This window comes from Oenanthe melanoleuca, chromosome 3 (genome assembly GCF_029582105.1).
Source record: "Oenanthe melanoleuca isolate GR-GAL-2019-014 chromosome 3, OMel1.0, whole genome shotgun sequence".
NCBI lineage: Eukaryota > Metazoa > Chordata > Aves > Passeriformes > Muscicapidae > Oenanthe > Oenanthe melanoleuca.
The window spans coordinates 108,757,560-108,776,051 of record NC_079336.1 but is presented as its reverse complement, the minus strand read 5'-3'; the positions used below and the strand labels follow the sequence as shown (position 1 = coordinate 108,776,051).

Here is an 18,492-nt window from a genome sequence, read left to right as displayed (position 1 = left end):
CCATAGAGCAACTACACATGTATGTACAGCTCACCATTATGAGGAGATGAGAGGAGGTATTTACCGTTTTAAGGGGGTGACTAAAGAACACATAGTATGTTGTAGCAATTCTAAAATGACACCAAGATCCACTCTATGATGCGTAAAATCAGAAACACAAGCTGTCTTTTAGGATGCTTAGGTCATAAAAGTTATAAGGAGAAGGATATGGGGGACAGCAGAAGAGAAAAAAGGGAAAATTGAAGCTATAACTTGGGAAAGAAACTGTTCCTTTAAGAAAAATATTAATTAAAAGAAACCCAAACTTACCTTATTTTACCAGTTGTATATCAGAATCATGAAATACTTCCTTTTAGGGGAAAAAAAAACTCCATAAGAGTGTTAAAAGCCTGATTTAAAGAACTCTTCCTGTTATTCAAAAATGTCTCACACGTGCATTGATTTTGTTACTTTACTTTAACCATCATGTACTTGGGAAACACAGCAACTTAAGCTTTCAAAAGCAGGATACCTACATACAGATATAGCAGAAGCAATGGAGGACAAAAGAGATGGTTTCTTGATTTTCTTTTGATATACTTTGGTGATTAAGAAAGGATTTTTAGACTTTTCCTTATGATATGGAAACAGGTACGTGAAAAGATTGATCATACACTGATTTACATAATTGATACTCTATTAGTCTGCAACAGGCTGTTCTAGTATAATTGATAAAGGGGCTAATGGAAATATTCTAAGAGTTCTCGATGTCCTTTTTGTATCAGTTTGAGGATGTAGGAAGATTAGGGTGTCTAGTTGTTTGGGATTTTTTGATTAAACTAGTCAGGTCTCTTTCCTCTCCCTTGATCACTCCGTTTTATTAATATTCAAAATTTTGGTGAAAGACATACTGAAGGCAAATTTTTAAAAACACTAACATCATCTCTCCCTTTCAAGTGCTGGAAGCAAAATTCCGTCAGTTTTATCAGCATTTCCCTTTGATTATTTTCCTACCTCCTGCTCAGTCATCTTTTAATGAGTTGAAGAAAAGGAGGGAAAGACATTGCCGTTTTAAAAGAATGGCAGAGTCCATTCAGGAAAGTGAAAAGTTTTACTGTAGCCCATTAGATGTAACATGAAAGGCAAAAGAAACATGAAAAGCAACATTTTGCCCACTTTTCATATAGTCTTAATCTCCCTTTTACCACACTGGAAGGAAAAAAAAAAAAATCCATCTACAAGAACGAGAAGCAAAGTATGGAAAGCCACAGTTTTGGTTCTAAATGCAAAGCAGGAAGTGCTATGTTCTAATCAACCCCCCCCTCGCCCCCCCAACCTTATTTTGAAGCCAACTAAGCAGTTCTATTTCAAGAAGTCTAATGAGTAACAACAAAAGAAGAACTTTGTTTTCAGTGAGGGTTCACCTTCAGCATAAGAAAATATACAACAATGAGAAGATCACAATTCACAGACAAAAAACATGTGCACTTTTCAAAACACAAACTGAAGGCACTCACAGAAATACCAACAACCTGCAGAGGACTCATACCTATTCATTGTGCTTTTTCAAGTTCGTCCTTTAGTCTACTGCAGTTTTAAAAGTCACAAACTGAAAAAATACAGCCAAAAAACCTAACTCATTCCCACTCAACTGCCCTCCCCAAAAAACTCTCACCCTACTTAAATGTTTCTGGCCTCTACCAAAAAGATTATTTAAAGAAATTTTTTCTGGATTTCAGTGCTGCCCAAACATGAACTCAGAACAAATGGAGGAACACTTCAAATAGTGAAAAGCACTAATCAAAAGCCCTGTGGAGCAAATAGTCTAAACTTAAAATAACTTCTTAAATATTTGAGAACAAATTAGGGGGTAAAAATAGGTGTTTAATATTTGTAGTAAGGTGAACTCTAAGCAAAGACAGAAGAGGTACTACTGCATTGAAGAATTATATGTAATATTGCGAGAAGAAATGAAAATAAAAAATTTTCTAGAAGAGAGATTTGACAGTAAATTTTCAATACCTCAGAGGCCTTAATCAGTTTTTTGCCTTTATGAACAAACTTTGATTAAATATTACTAAGTAAACTGTTCTGTTACCAAAATACATTTTCAGTAGACCTTTCACACTTTCTGTTGACTATTCTTTCAAATAAAAAGCAAAGACAGCACACTGCAAGGAAAAGCACCAAAATAACTACATGTAGCAACAGTTATATCACCTTACCCTTCAGAAGAAAGTTGTGGGGCAGGGAAAGTAAACAGCTCTTTGAAAAAAATGCTAGAGACATTTTAAGTCCAAACTACCTTCATATGTACTTGTTGGATTATAAGAAGTACTAACACCTGTAGCTGAAAGCTTGTTGTGCTGGGGTTACTATTTTTTCAGTATCTGTGTTTGTGGTTTACTTCATAGCATTTTCTTTTAAACTTCATTTTAAAATGGAAGTAGGAGTGCTGTGTCTATGTGGGTGTTTTTATGGGTGCATGGCTAGTCAACATTCCCAAAAATCTGACTCTGACTGTAGTAAGTACATAGGCAGTGTTCCAGGGGAAGGAAAATTGCTCAGTGCAACTTGTGGCAAGACAAATGTGAACTTAAGAAGATGTTTAAATGAGATTATACAGGTATTTAAATAACTGATGATTATAAATTCAGTCCACATAAATTATCCACAATGGTTTGTTTATTTTGTTTCCTTTTTACAAGTAAAAAAGAACTGATGTTAATGTAGTAATTGCTGAGGGTGTAGTAGAAGTGTGATTTAAATAGTTAGAGGGTGAAAGAGGAAGCATGGCACTTGTAGGTCTTCTGTTTTCTCCCTTTTGTTTAGTAGTTCCTTGCACTTCTTCTTTGTGCCAGTATTCAGGATCTGTGCGTCTTCCATGCCTTCTGAGTTACTGGGCTGGCCTCATCGTCTCTGACAGACATGTAGTTGCTTTTAATAATGAATTCCCTTTGACAAGATCTTATCACTGCTGCCAAGAAGCAGAGGCACCTACAAACCCTTGAAATGTGTCTTCTGAAACACTTCCTGAGATTACAGACCCCGTCAGTATAGGATGGCACAAACATAAAGAGCTCTTCCATAAATGCACTCTCATCCTCTGCCTGAGAAAACACCATTTATAGGTGGCCAGCCATACCTTGGGCTGGGCACAAGCTAAAATTATAAGGTCATGGACTGGTAAAACATTTTAGTTTTATTAAATTTGGTAAGCTGGTAAGTTTCTGTTGTTTGGTTGTGTGGGGTAGTTTTTTTCTCTTTTCCTGTGCCCTTGGGTATTTTTGGGTTAGTGAGTTCTGAACGCAAAAATAAGAAGCAACAAGCAGCAATTATCAAGAAAGCAGGCTGAACAAACAGTGGGTCTTTTTACCGTGAGTCTTCCTTCCTCAGAATGACACATCAGACTTCAATGATCCGATGAGCTTGCATGAGAGACAGGAAATGCCTGCCAGGAGCTGATTTCTGCTGTCCAACTTAAGTGGACATGATGGTGCAGTGTCTCAGCCTGCTGCTCCGTCAAGGTTGTTTTATTTGGGATAAGTAATGCAAGGCAACAGGGGTTCAGGCTCATTAGCTCAGCTGCAAGTATAATTAAGTACAACTGAAGAGAAGCTTTAGCTCCGCATTTATTTTTAGATGGAATAGATACCAATAAGAATTCTTAAGGATAAGGTACCTTATTAGATCTATGAACAGAGTTTTAAAGTTCACTAAAACATCAGTCTGTACCAGGAAAAGCCTACATGCATAATCTGACATTAACTTGATTTTCAACTCCTCCTGAGAGTTTAAGACGTAGAAGTTTGTTTGATATACAGTCAGACAAAAATACAAGAATTAATCAGGGGAACTGACCCTATCAAATGAAAACATTTATTTCAGTTACCAGCACAAGGTTTCTCTTATATTATTAAGCCACAGAATCTAGGATTGAGGATGTTGCTGGAAGTTAAAAAATTGAAACCACTTCAATCAATAGTTCAAGTAATCAACCCATGCATCCTTTCCTTTCTCCTGCAAGATTCTTAATTCAAATAGAGTACAGTACCTGACAACTCAGCATCTGCTTTGTAGACCTAAATAAAGGGAAACAATGGTCCCAGTGCAGAATCTTGTGGAGAAATTTGGCAAGGTTTAAAATTGAGTTATATGGAGTTTGAAGTGAGATTGCTTTGTGTTTGAAATACTGTGGGAAGAGACTTTTCCTTATACTGCTGTCATGGAGTTATACTTGGTTCCACTTAGTGTTTCCATAGTTCTCTGCATTCTTCCCTCCTTTATTGCTGACAGATTATAAAGGAGTGGATCAGGTTTTCAAATGAGTTGACTTCTTTTCCTTATATCTATGGCATTATTTGTATATGTGAACAAGCAGCAAGAAGATCAGGTAAAGAAGAAGGTATAAACATTGTCTAGAGAAGACTGAAATACATGCAAATCCTGAAACATCACAGGCTGAAGAGGGTGATTAACTGAGGTCCTCTCTGTCAGTGGCATGACTCTGTACCCTGTTAATGGTGAGATTTCCACTATCAGCTGTGGCAGTAGGGACAACCTTCTCAAGGTCGACTGATTACTCTAAGCAACACACTAATATGGCATGTTCTGTGTTATAATATAGTAAAATATTACCATAATACAAGTGGAAAAATGTTAGTTTGTTAGTGCTCACTATAGAGTTGAAACTTCTACTCAGTCTTCAACCCCAACATGCAAGCCCTTTGGGATTTTACTGCTTTCTCTTGGTGAAATGCTAAATTCTGTTTTGAGTAACTAATTTAATTTAAGTATGTCTTCTTGTTGGAAGAGCATCTTCATTTACCAGTCCTAGCAACTGACTGGATTGCTTTGATCCACTCTGTACGCTCTGTGGATGAGGCTGCTTGCAAGTAATAGTGGATTTCATTTGCTGTGATGATTTCAAAGAGGATGTTGTCAACATCATACTTCTTGGCTACAGGGAAATATAAGAAAGTCAGCTATGAGAGAAAAAAAGTCTTGTACCTCCAATATTTCCTCCTTTACACACTGTAAGGAGATCTTTCTTTCTACAGCTGAGCCTGATCAGGCCTTCACAAAAACTGATGAGTTTCTCTTTCAGAGAAACCACGCATTAATTCTGTAAGTTTCACCTTCAGGAGTCTCTGGTTTGTTGGTCTCAAATTATGGAAGGATCTGTAATCCTGCAGACAGATCATATTCCCCAAACCTTGCTATCTACAAAAACAAGATGTTCATGACACATCTGTTTATTTTCTGAGATGCAGAAAAACTTTATTGCTGGATAGCCACCTCTCCTGTGGAGAGGAGAATGCATGAAATTAATGTTTCGTGGTCCTTGCAGCAACACCATTTCTGTTCCCATAACTTTTAGCTTTGGGAGGAGAGAGAAGGTGCACAGTAACAATTTGTTGGCATTACCATTTCTAACACGAATCTTCCATCCCAATTTCATTAACTAAAGAGATCAAACTCAACTTACTTTGCCTAAAGGCCAGTTATCCTAACACAGGGTTTGTGTCATCCATTTGATCAGCCTTCCTTAAAAGTACTGACAATACACAAGATTCCCTATTGCTACCTTTACCACAGTACCCTTCCCCAGTAATTCAGACAAGAGAGAGACGTGTTACTAGAATTACTGGATCTTTGTGCATAGATTGCTTTGGAATACAAAACACTTGTGATTTTAGGCAGATTGAAAGGCAGGGTGATTTGTACCAAAAACTTATTAGAGAGCTCATTCAATACGTTACTTACTGTCTGGCATATCTTCCACTGCTGTCACCACACAACCTCTCAAGTGAATTGCTCCCAGTGGTTCTTCCCCCTGGGGAGGACATGAAATCAAAATGAAATGCAACACTTCTGAAACCAGTAACATGTTAATATATGGCTACATTTCCAGAATGGAGACAAAACAATTTGATTACTTAGTATGTCTCACCTGAGAGAACAGGGGGTCTTCAGTCTGTGTGTGACATGGAGGGTTGGGGGTGTGGCAAGAGAAAGGCTTATAAATAAATAGGGAATCTCTTGTGATTTAGAATGCAGGATCTGCAGAATATTTAGCATGGGAATGGGCCCATTAGAAATAAACAAGAAATAGGATGTCGTGTCTCAGCCTGGCATGTCAAATACCTCAAATATAAACTGCGAAAATACTGTATTGTGCTTATTTGCACCAATAGGTTTTGATCAAGTGACAGTACATATTAATTCTAATTAATCACAGACAAGAGGTGAAAATACAATGCAGTGTTACTTGTTCCCAGGTCTGGGTGGCACTTGCCACCCTGACTTGACAGCCCCAGAAACTATCCTTCACTCTGCTTTTCCAGAGGATGGCTGGGCCATGTAAGAACAAAGAGTCCCACTGTCCTGCCTGATCTTCCCTGTCACAGTCTCATGCAAATATTCAGTTCGGGTACTTCTACAAGGCATTGGATTCAAAACAAACAGGGAAATAAACCGAATCTCTCTTACTCCAGCAGGATCATAATAGTGAAGATATGCAGGATCATCTCTTAAAACGAACTTTCTCACTTTCCAGTTCTTCCTCCGATGTCCCTAGAAAAATTCAAAACCAGGAATGTCACAGAGCTGCTTTGCCTGCATGTAAATCTTACCCACACATGAAAAGACAGGCAAATACAAAATACAAATACAAAAGGGAAAAAAACCTGAATATTCTGGACAGGAAATACTCGAGTGGGATTTGAATATGCCTTATCTACATTCCAATCTTTTGCATAAGAATTGGACTATCAAACTGCTGAGCAGAGGAGCTTCAACATGGGAGATTTCCCTAAATATATCACACAGTCTGGCAGTAATGACATTAATGTGAGATCTGTGAGAGCTGGGTTTAACTGCTTGCTAGAAAACATAGCTGCAAAGTGCCTTGTAGGAAGGTACCTTGAATTATTGGCAAGGATAAACTGAAAGTCTTTCTGTCCCTGCAAAGATAACAACAACAACAAAAAAGCTTATCTAGCTTAAACACCCTGGAGGGCTTATGGCTGAGAAGCTCAGGCAGAAATATGAATGTAGGTGCATCGTGGCCCATTTTCACAACTGAAAAGATGGGTGTAGGTTTAGAACCACTGAAAGCATTTTCAGCAGAAGCAGTGACCTTTCCAAGAAATGGAAAGGTGAGGTCACTGAGGGTGACCAAGTGCAGACTAACACTGGTGGAAGATTCTCATGAATCACTTCCTCTGGCATTTCAAAATACAAGTTTCTCAATTAGCTACTGTTTGCACAGAAGCTCTTACTAACTAGGTTCATATGAACATGGCAGAGTAAAAGAGCAGCAAGGTGTGGGTCTAATTTCTTCCATTGCTTTTTGATTAAACAAGAGAAATACATATGAGCACCACCAAAAAGTTCTTAGGCCCTCGAGGACCATTTTAATAGTGCAGGTTCAGACTCAATATTAGGAAATATTTCTTTAGAGTGGGTGGTCCAACATTGCAATAGGTTACCTCGAGAGGTGGTCAATGCACCATGTCTGTAAATGTGTAAGAAGCTTTTGAACAACAAAACCCTTAACAATGTGCTTTAACCCTTGGTCAGCCCTGAAGTGGTCAGGCCATTGCACCAGAGGATTGCGGCAGGTCCCTCCCATCTGACCCATTTTATTAATCAAAGAATCCTGATTTTGCCCTCAGTTTGCTAATATCTCTTTGCAATGGCCTTGGAAACATGGCATTCACTGTATTGCTTAAAGTTCTGCTAGAAAGGAAGGTGTCCAGTAATCTCCTGTCTTACACATCAAACACTAGTGACTGAAACAGCTCCTTTGCTCAAGCATGCTGAAAAAGTCCATGAAAACTAGCAACTGAATCCAGTTGTGTGTCCAGAGGGACACAAGAATGGCAACTTTTTTCACCTGAGTTCAGTTTTGCATTGTACCAATGACTTGTCACATCTTCTGTGTTAGGACGCTTTCCTAATTAAAGCTATCAACCCTTATTTTGTGGTAAGAGCAATAAACCTTGCAGTATTTGTCCAGAGTCCTGCCGCCATGTTGCAACAAGTGTTCCTTGTGCAAAGGCAGGAGTGACAGAGATGAAACCTGCCAAGTGTGGAGATGCCATTGGGTAGTTTCTCTCTTAAGTTTTTAAGTGTAAAAGAATAATCTTGCACCCATGTAACATCATCCTAGTGACAGGATGGAACATAGGCAATACTGACCTGTTTCAGCAAACATCCTTGTTTAACAATTGTGCCTCTGAATTCTTCTTTTAGGACCACATCATCATCACTGGAATACCCCTCACAGAAAAATCCACTGTCTGGCTGCAAGACCACAAGAGAAATGTTACAGAAGTTACACAGTTGCTTATGTACATGTACCAATCTGGCTTCTTTTGGCTTCCCTCTGCCCTGTTTTTTGCCACCCCCCCAAAAAAAATTATTATTATTATTGCTATTATTATTACTATATTTATTACTATTATTACTATTATTGCTATTACTACTGTTGTTGTTATGGTTATTGTTAAATAATCTAACCTTTTACTGGAACAACCTCCCTTTTTTACTTTTTTACTGAAAGGCAGTGAAGTTGAGGAGCTTTCCAAACACCATGGACACATTTCAATGTGAGATGGGACTACACTTCTATGATACCAAGTCAGACATTGACTTGCTATGGCCTCCTCACACCACATTGTTATCGAATCAAACTAGAAATAATCTAAAAGCAAGCAGGGTACACATGGGCTGCTACAAGAAGCATTCCAGGAGGCCACAAGGCTGCCTTTACCAGCAGTGTCTCTGCTGAACAGGTAAAGTCCCTTAGCACAAACACATTTACAAAAACAAATGAGTAGTGGGAAAGTAATTTTGCTGAAGCCAAGTGATTCACAAGCAAGCTCTGTGTGTGCACACTCACACTGAGTCAGATTTGATGACTGCACAAAAATGGGCTTGTTGTGGAGAGACTCACACCTGGTATGTGGGCCAGAGAGGTTTGGTGAATAAGGGTTATTTCTGAAAGGTATTCTACCAAGGCCGTTGGCCTGGAGAGCAAGAAGAGAAGAAGGAAAAGAAGATTAGCAAGAAGAAACCTGGAGCTGTGAAAAGTATTTTAGAAAAGTCTTGGGAAAAACAGAGGCATAGATGTTTTACACCGATGAACATTATGTAGATCTATTGTAACCAATTAACAAAGTGTAAACTTTGTAGACAGTATAAAAGACAGCCGGTTGTTGTAATAAATGGGATATTAGCCTTCTGAAATGTCATGTGTCTATGTGTATGTTGCACCCACCTCTACAGTGGCAGTTTGGACCTTCTGCCACTCTGTGAAGCCCTGTGATAATGAATTACTCTCATCTTCCACTGAATCATAGATGGTTTAATTCTGGTCACCAGTACAATTACCAGGAACAAAGTCTTAGCTAAAAAGAGCCCGGCTTGGTCTCAGCACTCAATTCACACTTAGAAGGGTGCCAGAAAAAAAACCCCCTTGTTACAGCTATTAAAGTGAGCATTCTGAGTTCTGAGTATTCTGAGCATCACAGGAAAAAGACAACTGAGATAGATTTCTCTATTTATGTACAATCTTTCCTCCAGAATTTAAGAAGCCCAATAAGAAACATGAGAAAAGCAGAGCATCAGTAAGTCTGAGACAGTAAAAAAGCCAGAATACAATGCTTACAAAGTAATAGTAGGCATCACTGAGGTCTAGGAATGGGGTGTCTGACAATCCCTCGGCAGCTGCCTTGGACGTATCCCCAGCAGGCTGTAGGTAGCCTTCACTCAAGAGGGAAGAGGCAAGCAGGAGACCTTCTTTGCGATTTCGGACAGAGCTGCTGGACACCAGCCAGTCAATCACACAGGTGCCTGGTGACAAAAGAACAAAATATCAGCCACAAACCAAGACAGACATGAAGAAGCCTAAAAGTACGCAGGCAACAAGCCTACTCCATGTATTCATCAATCTCCTGAAAAATGTTCTTAGCAGCAATATGGGGAGCTAGTCTAGGGAGGTTTCTGGCCAGTTAGGCACAGCCTTTCTAGCTGATGGCAGGGGTCAGGACAGCTCTCAAACACCATTCCTGAGGGAGAAGAGAGCTGGGAGGGGATGCACGGCTGAGCAGAGAAGCCTCAAAGATGGATTGGGGATGTATGAAGGCTAGACAAGCCTAGGAAAGGCAGCTTTCCAGGCTGCCATGCTACTAACATAATGCTCTTGGAAACACCATGACTTTATAGAATCACAGAATCACTAAGGTTGGAAAAGACCTCCAAGATCATCAGTCCAGCCATTTACCCAACACTGCCATGTCCACTAAACAATGTCCTAAAGTGCTGTATCTGTGTGATTTTGAGCACAAACACAGATTTGACTTGGAGAGAAACAGGAATTACAATGGGACACCATTCAGTGATGAAAAATTCAGATGGAATAATTCTTCTTTACTTAAGTGTTTCACAAAACAATCTATGCAAAAGATTACTTCAATCTTTCTGACACTGGTAAAATTTCATCATTGTCCTTTGTCTACCATGGCCCTAACTGAATACTTTTCCAAGATACATCCTCTGAGTGTCTCCTGGGTTATTCAAGAAAACATCAAACTTCTCTGTGCTCTACAGAGCTTAGAGCTGTTTCATCTCTTTAGTTTTATAATGCTGTGCCTCCTTTTTTGTATGAAATAGAGGGACAGGAGCTCCTTACCTGTAAAGCAGTGATTGAACACTCTCTTATCTTTTTCCAGCTTCAACTCCTTTATTCCCTTTTCAGGATCTTTCATTGAGAGGTACAAAGCACTGTGCATAAAAAGAACCACAGAAGCTGTTGGCAAATAAAAATGTTTTGCCAGTTTGTACAATAATGTCATTATCATTCATGGAGGCTTCATGATTTGTTGGCACATGGCTCCCTGCAGAGCTGTGACATGGCTTAGTTTCATTTCCTGCATCTCCTGAAAAATTCAAGTTGCAAAGCCTGGAGGTCTCACTACATTACCTCACGGCTGTGGGAGTAGAGGGTGGAGGGCACAAAGGGCTCACCACATCTCCCTATTTTGCAAATGCAACTACATGTGGTAACAATAGCATGAAAAGAGGAACACCCACTGCTGAGGCACCTTCACAGGGCCCCACAGTCCCAGTAGGAGGGTTCACTGCTGTGTTCTGTATTCACCCAAAGGTCCTGGGCTGAACAGAAAACCTGTCCCTATCCCAAAGCCTGCATGCTCTCAGACGATCTTGGCCCTGTGTGGTTTTACTGTCTTATAAGAACACTTCAGGTTCATTTTTATCTTGATATTTACAGCTTAGAGACAGAAAATAAGTAATCCTTGATTTTTTAAAAGTGCTAAGAGATTGCTTCCTTTTATCTCTTCTTCTCCCTTTGCCAGTTTTATCTTCTTGCTAGGCACCACAGTCCCCTCATCATCCAAAAACTAGGCTAACATCAGCATTTCTTCTTTGGAGAGCAAACAAAAGGTCTAAAATATTTTTGCAATAATTGATTTATGGTATAAAATGCTTCTCCTGAAAGAGTCACACTTTGGTATACTCTTCACTGCAGTATGCCCAGAAATCTTTTTATCAGCAAGCATTCTTTGGTAAATGATAGTACATTAAAGAAAAGCTTCCCAGTTTTGATTGCTAGCTCATTTCTGACGCATTGTACAAACTGAAATTTTTAGTCATGCAGAAAGTGTGAGAGAATCCATGGACAGACAGGCTCATTGTTCTTCCTAACCAAGGTTACGTGTCTGACACACTGACTGCAGATGGAAATAAATGGGGGAGCAGAGCTATGAGAGCAAACCTCAGATTGATTGTTTCAGGCAATCTGATGGACTTTCTCGTGGATTTTCTGGCAAACCTTTGGCCTCCATCTATGCGATGAATTGCTTTCTTGATATCCCGCACCCAAGCATCTCTTTCCTCCAGGTAGGCAGCTTGAAAAAAGTGGTCCTGCTGCTTGGCCACAGTGAGCTTGAAGACAAACTGGAATGATAAATTATGGGAGGGTTTGTTTTTTTTTTTAAAGTTACTTTGGTGTAGCCAGTTGGGCCAAATTGAGCTAGTACCACAACATACAGCCTACCTATGCCTAAGGACTATGTGAAGTGCCTTAGAGACACAGTAAAATCATAGAAACTCTGAAGAAAACTATGAACAAGCACTGCACATAACCGAATCCTTTTATTACTTCACTGTGACTGAACCTGACATCATCAGGATATCCAAGATGTGTGACCCCAATTCTGCTGATTCTAACTTCTGCTGGGAAGTTCAGCATAGCTGAAAGGCTGAAGTGATTCCTTGGAGTAGCTACCTGGAACAGAGGCTAAATAAGGTTAAGAGAATAAAAGTGAGTATTTATTTAAGGCTTTCACTAGGTACACCTTGGGCAGTCAGAAGCCTCTGAGGGTCTACACCCAATATGGACAATGGTCACAAATTTTTCAGACAGATATAAGTTTGGTCTATTTACATATCAGGGGTTAATCTTCCAATTACAGCCTCAGATAATGACATCGTATACTCCCAGTTTGCTTCCTCCCCGCCCAACTCACTTTTTGTGTATACTTTCGGGGTCTGAGGCAATGAGGTGTCCTTGAGCTTCAGGCCTAGAGGAATCACTTTGTCTGACCAAAATGTGAAGGCAGTAGCTAACACTCTATATGAAGTTTTAGAGTTATACACTGAAGCAGTACAGGATTTGAAAAATACAAGGGTTTAAAATCCTAAGGCATCAGAAGCATCCATCCCCTGCAGGCTTTACAATGGATGTAAATTTGTTTTAATGTTTAGTGACACATGAACAGTCACAAGGAGGAAAAATACCCCATATTCAATACATCATGTTCAATTCACAGCCCATATTCAATACATCATTTTCAGCTACTGACTCAAAAAAGGGGAAAAAAGTCATATACTGGAGAGCACCTGAGTATATCTGCAGCCTAGTAAACCTTTAATGGCTTAGTAGTGATGATGATACATGCAACCCTTGGCTACACCTTAGGATCACCTATCTAAACACACAAGCAATAATGGAAAGACTGTATTTCCCAAAAATGAGAATAGATCATCTAGAAGTAGTTGTAAACAGAAAAAATAACAACAACCTGAAAAACCAAATAAAACAAAATAAAACAAAAAAAACAACCCCCAAAAACCATCCAACAAAGTTCACACAGTTTGAACTCATTTCCATCCAGTGATCTTCCAGATGAAAAATCTGGATGTAATTAGTCAGATCTCCACTTCCTCTAAAATATAGTTACCCATGAGTGACACTAATTTGTTCTGTAGTTGTGTTATAAAATATATCACAGGTTCTGACTCAGCAGGTGTATAAAAATGCCAAGCTAAGCCACAAGCCAACTGCATGACTTGATGAGGGCAAGGAAAGCAAAGGCTACTGTCAAAGAGCAGCAAATTTACGACAGTGAAACCAACACACTGTGTGAATCTGCTGAAGCCCAAGTTTGTAAATTATACATTTCTGAACATCCCTCACAGTCATTTTCCAAACTATGGCCAACAGAAAAAATTCTGACATCCTGAGAATTGTGCAGAAGTCCATCTGAATTTCATGGAAGATACATTTCAAACTTATAAAGCAACAAGCCCTCAAAAATCCATCTCAGACAGAAAAGTAACCTTTTCTTATCTGATACTGTCCATATTTCCAGCAATACTCATCTTTTCTGTTATGCAGGAAAGACCTGCATACTGAAAATCAATGTACAGTACATGAGAAAAGCAAATAGACAGATCTATCCAAATCCCAATATTCAATAGTCAAGTTAACACTCCACATTGACAGAACAAAACACCAAAGCATTGACAAGATTTATTACCAAAGGAAAAAATTAGCCTTCTCAAAGAGCTGAGAAGCAACATATAGTGAAATGCTAAAGAAGAGTTTTAATTTTCAGCATGCAGAGACTATCAAAGCCCTTTCTTTTTAGCATTTATAAAGTTAGCCCAGTAAGCTAGATAGATTTCCAGGCTTCTTCTGAAATTGGCAAAGAGATTGAGTCTCCAGTCCTAGATGTGACCAGACCTTCCTCTGATGATGTATATCTGGTTGTGTTTTTGAGAAAATTAGAACATTAGACTAAACTAAATACCAACATTTTAGATAATTTAAACTCTGATAGATGAATCTAACTATAAGCAACCAAACATGATAATGCTGTCTGCAAGAAAACCATGGGGAAAATGGAAAAAGCTGAAGAATATCAGAATTCATGTTACATTAAACAATGATCAAACATCAAATCAAGGACAGTGAACAGTGGTGAATGCATTTTGAAATATAATCTCAAAATATGCAGTTGCAGCCCCTTCTGAACAACCTTTATCTGTGCTTAACAAATCCAAGATTGCTTCTTTCCCTTCAGCACCTGCATATTGCAATTGATATGGTAAACAAAGCATGTTGGTGATATGCTCTGAGCTTTCAAACAAAGTCCTGATGCGGACACACAAGTTAATTCAAAAATTCAACCAGAGAAATATAGAGGTTTGTTTGTAGCCCAATAGTCCATGCTCCAAATTGGGCCCAGACAAATGAGACTATACTTAAAACTGACCCAATGAGAATTATCCCACTATTCACCATACAGAATTCCTGTCCTAAAAATATCCTTTATTTTCTAGCCATATAAATTTAGGAACCAGAATAATTCCTGTAAGAGGAATAACTGTATGCTTTGACACATAACCAGTGAGAAGCCAGAACAGAATGCGGAGACATTGAATTCAGCAGTACAATAATGCTGTAAAATGTAAGATGCAAAAATAAAGATACTACGTTTTCAAGGAATACAAGTAGAAACTTAGGTTTAATAATATTGGGCAGTAACTACTTGTAAGAACAATCCTGGTGACAGCTTTGCTCATACGAATATTAAATTTTTGACTCTTTGAACAATGTAAATTTTAAAAGAAAATCCTTCTCCAGGGCTACTGGTCTACGGACTTGCAGAACAATCTCAGCCCCTCAATATGGAAGATATGCTCCAATGCCTGCTGAAGTAGTTTGGATTGTTTCCACTGACTTCAGCAAACCCTGCAGCAAATCTCATTTATGAAAAGCTGTTTTGGATCCTCAACCCTTGGGTCTCTTTATTTTTATTATTCCTCAGAAAGGATTCCAGGAACTAAAATGAAACATAATGTAAAGTTCATTATGTAAACACCTAATGTAAAATGAAGCATAACACAAAACTCAGTGCAGCCAAAGGAATAATCTTCAGCGACTATCACCCTTCCATACAGATACAATGCACTTTCTGGAGACTGGTACACCCCAAAGGAACCCTTTGGGCAAGTGAGGATCTCTCGCACTTTGCCTTCAGCAGACATCAGATACTTCAGACCTCTACTTTGTTGAATGCACATATGCTGGTGAACTATTTTTCCTTTATTGTAAATATGTTACTGACATTTTCAAACAACTACTATGAAACAATATTGATGGCAGTGCCTTTCTGAGAGTTAAAGGAAAAAAAACAAAACCCAACACAAAACTGCTTGGAAAATAATGCTTTGTGAGAAAAATTTAATTTCAACCATTATAATGTAGGTCTGTGATACTCTTGAACACAGTACTCTTCATACTTATGTTTAGAGTTAAGGAGTGTTGTGCTAAGGCTTGTTAATGAGATAATCAGCAAAGGATTTACAGCAATCTTTATTCTCTGCCTCATCCTTTTTCTATACTTTCTCAAAGACAGCTTGGAAGTTAACAGGCCCTTTCTCTTGACAGATGTCTAAAAAGACTTAGTAAGAAGCAAGGAGGGTTTTTTCATATAAATATGGGTTCTGCAATAAAAAAATCCCAACACCATCACCCCACTACCTAACTACACCCCCCCCCCAAAAAAAAAAAAAAGGAAAAGCAAGAAAAAAAAAGAAGAAAAAAGCAAAGCCAGCAGGTCCAAATCTGAAACAAGGCATTCTGATTCCACTTACTACAAAACCTAAGGACAAGTTTAATTATCCTCCCTTTACTCATATGAAAAAGTAAAGTTCACTGTCTCAGCAGTCTCTCACACTTTCTATTTTTCTAATATTCTCACAGAGACTTCTATCTTTAGTTAGGCATCCCTGTGGTAAATTTCTTTAAACTATCATGGGATAACATTCCAGATTCTGGGGGACTCTTTTGTCAGAGGAATTCCTGGGGATGTTATGCCTATTTGATGAAACTGAGTTGACAAAATAGTAAATGACTAATGTTATGATTCTTTGCTCTTATGAGAAATCCGGTTTTACCAACAATTATTTTTCAGGAGCCGTGCAACAAAATATGTGTGTCACAGCATTTATCTCCATCTGAGCAAGCCAGTTGTTGTACCTTGACAATAAATAAATGCTTCTCCTGCTCACAAAATATTTTCCTACAGCTTTATTCTATGGCAACTAGATTTATATTTAATACAGGAGTTGTTGTCATTCAGCTGCAAAATGTCTTCACACCAATAAAACTTAGTTCTGCTCCCTGAGAGACTCAGAAGTTTAACAAAAACCAATTAACCAACCTCCCAAATGCTTTCTGAATTAGTCCTCTTGAAGTGTCCTGAATTCAAATAGTACACAATACCAAGCCTGCTTGCCTTGTGTAAGGCAAGTGAGAATCACCACAAAGATGAGTGCAAGGAATTTGCAGCTGTCAACCTTTTGCCTTTTCAGTGCTTCCAGAAGTATAATTTAAATTCTTTTTATAAAAAAGGTACTTACCATTCTTTTGCCAAAATCTTGGCATGGGCTGTGAATAGAGCTTCCTTTTAGTGGGATCATCCCTTTGGGACTGTTATCAGCCTTCCGCTTATAGAATTCAACTCCATCTTCTAAGAGCACAACCCACATTGGCTTCCAGGTTTTAAACATGCTGCCCTGCATCAATAAATCATGTATTAAGTTCAATGAATCGCTCTTCACATGATACCCAAGGAAAATATGAGCTCCCAAGGAATGTCTGACTGATGCTAAAATAACTACAGTTTGTGTTTCAAGGGGAACAAACCACAGCCACCCATCCTACTATGCAGTTAGACATTGTTATTTTTCTGACCACCATTTATTTCCCCTTGTAGTTGCTCTGCCAATGGAAGCCACTATGGATTTAAATAAAAGTAAAGGCTTCATCCTATGGGCTCTGCCACAAAAGACTCCAGAGCAGAGTCCACAACATGTGACTGTGGCCCCACACACTGTCTTGAGGCTAAGGTGATGTGTCCTCTTTAATCTCATCCTTGATGTTTAACCCAATTAAGTGTAGCTGAGTGGGGTGTGGCTATTTCCTGTTACCTCTTTGCAAATATTTCATAATATGTTTCCCTACATCTTCCCAACCTGTTCAGAGTTAGTTTTCCACTCAGTCCAAAACTACCCACTTACCTTCTTAACCAAGTAGCCCTCCCTTATGCGCATTGGTTCTCGCTCCATGGCTTGGACAATTCTGCTCTCAGGTCTATAAGGGCTGGCTGCTGTGTTCCTCTGGTAGCAAAGTCTGTGGGATGGTGTTTTTACAGTACAGCTGTGTCATTTCACAAGTTCCTCTGAATGCTAATCGCAAGCCCATTTCCTCTTACAGAGTGAGAGATAGGGAAATGCAGAAGCACATGTGTATTTATAGTCTGTCTCTAACAGCACAGGCAACAGCCTGATAAAACACTCCAGCTTATCAAATACAGCCAGGCTTGATGACAGAATCCTGGGAAATTAAATAAGCACTTTAGTGCTCAGTCACAAGAAATTGGGCCTGCTCTGCAAATACATGTACTCTACCAGAACTACAAACATGGTACAGTGCTGCTGCCTGGAGCATGCCAAATGATTTCAGAAACAGGTTTCCAACGCATCAGTGCTTTCACTTCACTCTGTCTTCCAAATCTAGCTCACAGTGGGCAAGCATGTGGAGTCTGGCAGGAAGGTGGAGGACCCTCACTTGGTTAACGAGGATGCGCCCTCTGCTGACATTAGAAATTTGTTTATCAGACTTGATCAGGTTTAGCATTTTGATGCTGAGGCCTCCAAAGGTGTCAGCTGTCAAATAATCACAGATGGATTAGATCCGTGCATTACATAAAACACTGACCACAGAATGCTTTCTACAAGCATCTTTTACTCACTGCAGAGCTTGTTTAGATTTATTTGGGAAAAGACAAGGCAAATACACAGTTTTTGTAAATACCAGAGTCAATCCCTCTTCCCCATATAGAAGAAATTGGGCATATATGGGAGGTAATAAGAGGCTGCTTCATAGTATCTTGAAGAAGTCTTTTGTGTTCTTCCAAACACAAGATTCCAGGTCACTTTTGCAGCTAAGCTCATTCAGATAAGTGTTGACTGAGCCCAGGGTGACTCCATCTGTCACCTCTGCCAAGTGTAAAGGTCCCTAAACAGGGACTGTTTTTACAGACAGAAATTCCTATTTTCTATATGACTCTCTGTCTCAGCCTTCACTCTGAAAGAAGTCTTACTCAGAAGTCTGACAAGGTCTGTGATAGA

The 18,492-nt window shown here is 39.1% G+C and overlaps 1 protein-coding gene across 2 annotated transcripts; it reads right to left on the bottom strand.

Annotated features, from left to right (window-relative positions):
* Window positions 1-1,071: 1,071 nt before the first annotated feature.
* Window positions 1,072-17,569, bottom strand: PLEK (pleckstrin). 2 transcript variants are annotated; one of them, XM_056487682.1, is made up of 9 exons: window positions 17,380-17,563; window positions 16,720-16,875; window positions 11,840-11,964; window positions 10,679-10,770; window positions 9,656-9,840; window positions 8,185-8,289; window positions 6,472-6,555; window positions 5,746-5,815; window positions 1,072-4,939 (listed from the first exon to the last, which is right to left on the bottom strand). In XM_056487682.1, the coding sequence occupies exons 1-9, from the start codon at window positions 17,425-17,427 to the stop codon at window positions 4,800-4,802; spliced, it is 1,005 nt and encodes a 334-aa protein (XP_056343657.1). In that variant the 5' UTR covers window positions 17,428-17,563; the 3' UTR covers window positions 1,072-4,799. The 2 variants fall into 2 exon arrangements, with proteins under 2 accessions (XP_056343657.1, XP_056343656.1); XM_056487681.1 differs by having other exon boundaries at window positions 3,190-4,939; window positions 11,783-11,964; window positions 17,380-17,569.
* Window positions 17,570-18,492: the final 923 nt, after the last annotated feature.